Genomic DNA, 6,504 nt, shown 5'->3' with positions numbered 1-6,504 from the left:
GCGCTCACCACACACCAGCTACAGGTGGAGAGGAGAGAAAGTCATAGAGCCAATCAAGTGGTTGTAGCAGCACACTTTATCTGTATGTTATTTGGCTTAAACACTGTCTTGGGCAAGAATATAAGGAAATATCTCAATTTGACCATGCCTTAACCCTTTATACATGTTTTGTAACCATTTAATCCCACAGTTTTTGAATAAGCACATGAATTTTACTTCTTGAATAGAACAAAGATTTAAGTAATGATTCAAAGTAAGGCAAGGCAAGGCAAGGCAAGTTTATTTATATAGCACATTTCATACACAATGGTAATTCAAAGTGCTTTACATAAAAGAAAAGAAAAAAATAATCACAACAATAAAACAAGGAATTTAAAAACTTTGAAAATGATTACAACATTGATTTAAGAAGTTTAAAAATGCTAACTTGATGGCATTGCATTTTGTCTCAACAGCATGTTGAATGAAGTATGAAATGATGTGTTTTATGGGACACCGTTGCTACAGATAGAAAACTTGAGGCAAAGTTGCTCAGTTATACTCAATAGATTGCAGAGTAACAATATAATCCAATAAAAATGTCATTTTTGACTCATTTAATGTAACACTTTGATATCTATAGTTTTATAATGTGAATAAATCAGTTATTCAAAACAGGCCTTCCACAAATTTGATCAATAGCATGTTTAGCTACATTGGGACTAATTCTACCAATTTTGTTTATGTCATTTTACTACATTAATAACAGAACCTTTAAATATTACTAAATATAATCGCCATATTTGTATTATGACATATTTCACCTGCATTTGATCTTTCAGGAAGGACAAATTCTGTTCATGTAAAAAACGTTCACATTAAATCCTTTTCATTTACAGTTGAGAACGATCTGTACATCAGCAACTGTTATAAGACCCATTCAATTCGAGAAAATTGTCAAAATGCGGTGGGAATAGGAGAGATTAGATGCGTTAGAAACATTGGAATGTGTCGATAAATGGTCGACCTTTTAAAACCATACGTTTCTTTCTACCCGTTTATAAAAATTTCATTCTAATTTCACGCTTGGATTGTTTGTGACATCGGAGCGTTTTAATTCTAGCGGAACGCCAACGCGAAAAACTGGAGGAGGTGCGGGGGCGCGCGTAAAAGAGCGCGCACAGCTGTCAGCACCAAGGACAGCGCTCCGCCGCAGAACAACAGCCGACGCGCAGAGCTGCATCACTGATTTCTGCTGCCAGCCTTCATGTAGTATTTGCTCTGCCTGTCTGCAGCCTGACTTAACAGGGGGAATTAAGAGAAAGGCTGCAGCTTCTCTCAGATGCCATCGCCTAATTGAACCGGGCACCATGAACAGATCGCCGCAATGTGTGTGAATTTCGTACCTGGGATTTTTTAAGTCTAAAACTGCCACACTGGACATTGCTTTCATTCTTAACAAGCGAAATAGCTCAAACAAGAGCCTCCGGCAGCACTAAGAAGAAAAGACACTGGGACTCTCCGTGCGCACTTCTGGCCCTCCACACGATGCGTCTGCTTCTGTTGGCCGCGTTATTCTCCTGCTCCTGCGTGCGGGGCGGCTGCGAGCCCAAGATTGTGAACATCGGGGCCGTCCTGAGCCAGAAGAGATACGAGCAGGTGTTCAAGGATGCGGTCACTCAGGCGAACCAGGTGTACGGAAGGGATAAATTCAAGTTGACCGCCATCTCTGTCACTCACAAAGCTAATGCGATTCAGATGGCGCTGTCTGTGTGTGAGGATCTCATTTCCAGTCAGGTGGGATTTTTAGTATCAGCGTTGCACTGTGGCATTTTCATGTGGCGAGATCCAGTATTAAATAAAATGACTTAAAATTTGCTTGAGGGGTAAACATGTTAATGCAATATGCACCACTCAGATTGAATGAATTTGTTTGGCTTTCATAAGGCAGTGTTTTTGTAAGCATGATATTATCCATTACAAGTACCGTTATTTAGGTTATTGAAAAGTGTTTCATTAAATATGCAAATATTTTCATTAGAAAGATCTATATACTGATGCCAACTGATAATTTCTAAACATTTATTGCACTGTAAAACTGCAATAAATACCCTATTTATCCTTTAAAAATTTTGTTTAGATACTTTATGTATTCAGTTGATTTAGTCATAATAAATCATATTTTTGACGAGTACAATTAAATGAAATGCATATTATAGGTTAGACAATTTTTAAATATTTTATATATATCTATATATATATATATATATATATATATATATTCTTTATATAAGTATAAATACTAAATAAATAGTGAGGGTGTATGTCATTTTAAAAAATGCTGAAAATAAAAGGAACCATTTTTACATATTCTGGCCTTAAAATATAACCTAATGTAGTACTGCTGATTCACTCCCATTCAATATAGTTTTTGACTTGAATAAAACCCATTAAATTGGATGTTATCACATAAAGCACATTTTTTAGGCTAGCCAACAAAACAATTTTACAGTATAGGCACTGACCTGTGGAGACTGACTTGGACAGTTGAACTTGGTTTGGATTGTGGCAGTAGATTGAGGCTGCCTAATTCGTTTAGATGTCTAAACAGGACAGCCTGTCAGATGATGATCCAAGCAGGTCGATGGACTCACGGTGGGAGGAAAGGTTAACGTACTGTAGCTGACCCCACAGAGCTTTGATGTTAGGAATGAGTTAGATGACGATGCTGGCCGAGGGCAGCAGCTGCAAAACAAACTAGGTGACGCATGAAAAATCAATGATTTTCAATGCAAGCCATTTCTATTTTCACAGAGTATTTCTGTGCTTGATAAAAATAAAGATGGGGGTGGAAGGGTCAGCATGGCATCGGTATCTGCAAACTGCAAAATGTCTTTGGGAGAGGAAGCTACTGCAAGTCAAAAATGCTAGAGACATACAGCTAATGTTCATTATAAATACACCATATGAATACTAATGTTTACTATAAATACAGCATAAAGAGTGGAAATGCACAACCACATTTTCATTTTCTACCCATAAAAATGACATTTGTTGGTATAAAATAATGTAGTCGGGATAGATAGATAGATAGATAGATAGATAGATAGATCAATAGATTAATCTGCTCTTAAAACGATCACCACTCAGTTCTAAGTTTTTTTATGCCATGTTATAGCCTGAGAAGTGTAAGAGGAGAAACCATGATGTACTGCAGTAGCAATGCCCTACATGAAGTGTAAATGAGAGACATTTTCACTAGTGAATAACTACTGTCACACTCATGGGAGTAATTCTGCCTGATGCTTTGTTTCATTAAAAGCCCGCACACGCAAAAATCACATTACGCGGTTCCGCTTTAAGTGCTCTCTGGGCCAGTGATGTCATTACAAAAGTGCTGAGGTAGGAGTCTATCTCAGGCCTGGATATTGCACTGAACAAAAACTGGGTTGAACATGAATCTCTCTCTCTCCCGTCCTGCTCATGGTGCTCCTTTGTTTGTTCTCTCACTAATATTCACACCAACTTCCCTGTCAACCCAGTGGGTGTCTAGTGCTTAATTATGTACATACCTTCAACAAATTTGAGCCGTAAGGTTGTGTAGCTAGTTAGCAGGATGTCAGGATAATTGCTGAATTAATTTCATGGTTGTGTGAGATTCTTCCATGTGGAACTGCTGTATCTCTCAATCTTAGCGCCTTTGGCACAGTGATGTCTCTGCCCACTCTGAAGACATTCTGTGACAGATGGAGCCGATGCCGGAGGGTCTCTCTGGAAACACATAATGTTTTTCTCCATTGTTGGTTTTCCTTCTTAATACAGCATATTTTTTGAAAAACAAAAACATGTTTATATATGCCAGATTCCTCTTTGTCTCTTATGCTCCCTTGAGTCCAACCAAACATCCTTCATCATCAATCAATCAAATTGTCAACCTGTCTGACTGTGATAGATTTATTCACAGAACGAGGCCAGATCCATGAGTCATAGCGATCACTCCTCTGTGATCCAGTCTTGACAGCTAGTTTGCATTTAAACCAGTTCTGTGATCATATTCGCAGGTGTACGCCATCCTGGTGAGCCATCCACCACAGTCCAATGACCATCTGACGCCCACTCCGGTCTCCTACACCGCAGGGTTTTACCGAATACCTGTAGTAGGGCTTACCACCAGGATGTCCATTTACTCAGACAAGGTGGGCTGCAATGAGAGAGAAATTTAATTATTCAATTTCAGTATGAAACATTTTGGGTATTGATGAGTGTTTATTCAACTATGGGGTCTAAATCAATTCCCATACTATGACTAGTTTGTCTGTTAACATAAAAATGACAAAAGTTCAGCTTGATTGGAAAAGACCCAAATAAAAAAATATCTTGCTGACAAGTGATATTTACAGATCATTTTTTTTATTAATAGTTGGGATTTTTAGTTACTCTATATCTGCAGGTTCAGTTGTTATGCAATTGGGTGAATCTTTTTATGACTGATTCAGTGAACAACCAATTCAAGAACAGATAATTAGTGGCTGTCTTTATGATTAAGTCATTGAATCATTCATTTAAATGATTCATTCAAATCTTTGAGTCTTTCAGGAACTAAATAAGTGATTGTCTTCATGCTACCAATTTGTTCAGAAATGCAGATTCATTTAGTAATGAAACAATTGACTTGTTTGTGAAATACCTATATATTTTTTTTATTCATTTTCACACAATAACTACTGAAACAGATTATCTTAGTTTTTAAAATGTAATATTTTTATGATATATTATAAATACAAAACAATGAAATCTATAAAACAGAACTGAACAATATTTTTAAATAAATAATGACAAATAATCCTGAAACTATGGAAGATTGTTTCCGCCACATAATTAAAAAAAATAAATAAATAAATAAAAAAGGTGATTACATCTTTTGTATCTCACAGTTCGGACTTATTTTTCTTTTCAGAATTGCGATAAACTCGCAATTCTGTATGAGTTTATCGCAAAACTCGCAATTATGTGAAAAAAAGAATTGTGAGATGTTTATATATGTTTATATCTCGCAATTCTGAAATTTTTTCTAAAAATTCCAAGAAAAAATTCTGAATTGTGAGATAAAGTGATGCAATTACATTTTTTTAAATGATGTGTCCCAACTTTCTTCTTTTTCTTTCTACCCTTCTACCAGTAGCAAAAAGAAAAAAAATGTATAAATAAAAAAAGTTGAAAAAAAAATCCTGTAGTTGAAGAAACACCTTTATTATTTCACTCAAAAAAAAAAAAACTGTCATTTTAAACTTTGTCTCCTACATTCTTTTCTCTGTACCCTTCTTCCAGAGCATCCATCTCTCATTCCTCCGCACAGTTCCACCCTATTCCCACCAGGCACATGTGTGGTTTGACATGATGCGGGAGTTCCGCTGGAATCACATCATTCTAATCGTCAGTGACGACCATGAAGGCAGAGCGGCACAGAAAAGACTAGAAACTCTTCTGGAGGAGAGAGAGACCAAGGTAAGCTATTCCCAGTTCCAGGATTCCCAGTGCGTGCTTGTATGCAAGCATGTGTGTATCAATCGCAAAAGTCTTCTATGTACGTAACTGTTTTACTTTTTTGTCATGTGATCACATCTCTCATGCCATGTTGTAAATGTTGGCTAACATTCTAAAACCAAAGGCGTCAGCCATGTCTAATGTGGTCTGATTTGACTTAACGTGCGTTATTTGCTAATTTCATGTTGCTTTCTACCATAGTCAAAAACTCCACAACAGGAGCAAAATGAAAACCTTAACCTGGGGCGTTGCAAAGCATCAGTGACTTTTTGAACATATTTATGCTATGTTTATACACTGGTATTTTTGTAGCCTTGAGCCACAGATATGATCCTTGCAATTGGCGAGTCTATCATCAGTGTCTCTTGAGGTGCTTTAGAGCTGTGATTGCTTCATAAATACAGTGGTGCATTGTGGGAATTTTGCTCTTGCAGAGGTTCTGCTCAGTTTCCTTGGGGATGAAAGCTAAATCATCAGCCCACATCCCCCCTGCTCAGCACTGAGGTAATTATTGTTGCCCTCATTGCTGCGAGAGATTATTAACAGTGAAACTATTTAGGTATGGTGCGAATTGAGCTACATACCCACAGAGACGCTTTTGGTGACTGTTGAAATCCCAAACAGCTGCTTTATTTTAATTTTTCTTCCTTCTTCTCAGTATTATTTTTTTAGGGATCACCAGTGGCTATCGTAGCTTACTCTAGTCCTGTGAAAATAAGACACGGCCAAAGAAAAAAAATACACTTAGAAAAGGTGCATACTGTATGTAAGACACATATATGCATAATTTATCTAGTAATAAAATCACATTTATGCATGTGTATATATGTACAAAACAATGATCTGTGGAATGTGTGACTTACCATGTGACCATGTGAATAGGTGTTTTCTGCCACAGAATATTTTTAAATGCCTTCTGTGCATTGTACTACCTATTAAATAATTATATATATATATATATATATATATATATATATGGAA

The 6,504-nt window shown here is 36.7% G+C and overlaps 1 protein-coding gene across 9 annotated transcripts in view; it reads left to right on the top strand.

Moving 5' to 3' along the window:
* The first annotated feature begins 1,142 nt into the window (after positions 1–1,142).
* Positions 1,143–6,504, top strand: part of grin1a (glutamate receptor, ionotropic, N-methyl D-aspartate 1a) — a 25,198-nt gene continuing 19,836 nt past the window's right edge. For 6 of the 9 annotated variants that reach the window (XM_016451924.1, XM_016451887.1, XM_016451880.1 and 3 more), the window contains exons 1-3: positions 1,143–1,776; positions 4,041–4,175; positions 5,308–5,484. In XM_016451924.1, coding sequence (XP_016307410.1) covers positions 1,528–1,776; positions 4,041–4,175; positions 5,308–5,484 — 561 coding nt within the window. In that variant the 5' untranslated portion in view covers positions 1,143–1,527. The remainder of the gene's footprint in view (positions 1,777–4,040; positions 4,176–5,307; positions 5,485–6,504) is intronic. The other 3 variants (XM_016451915.1, XM_016451907.1, XM_016451898.1) reach the window with 2 other exon arrangements.

The sequence above is a fragment of the Sinocyclocheilus anshuiensis genome, unplaced genomic scaffold, assembly GCF_001515605.1.
Source record: "Sinocyclocheilus anshuiensis isolate Anshui unplaced genomic scaffold, SAMN03320099.WGS_v1.1 scaffold457, whole genome shotgun sequence".
NCBI classification, from domain to species: Eukaryota; Metazoa; Chordata; class Actinopteri; order Cypriniformes; family Cyprinidae; genus Sinocyclocheilus; species Sinocyclocheilus anshuiensis.
This window is presented reverse-complemented; position numbering and strand designations above follow the sequence as displayed.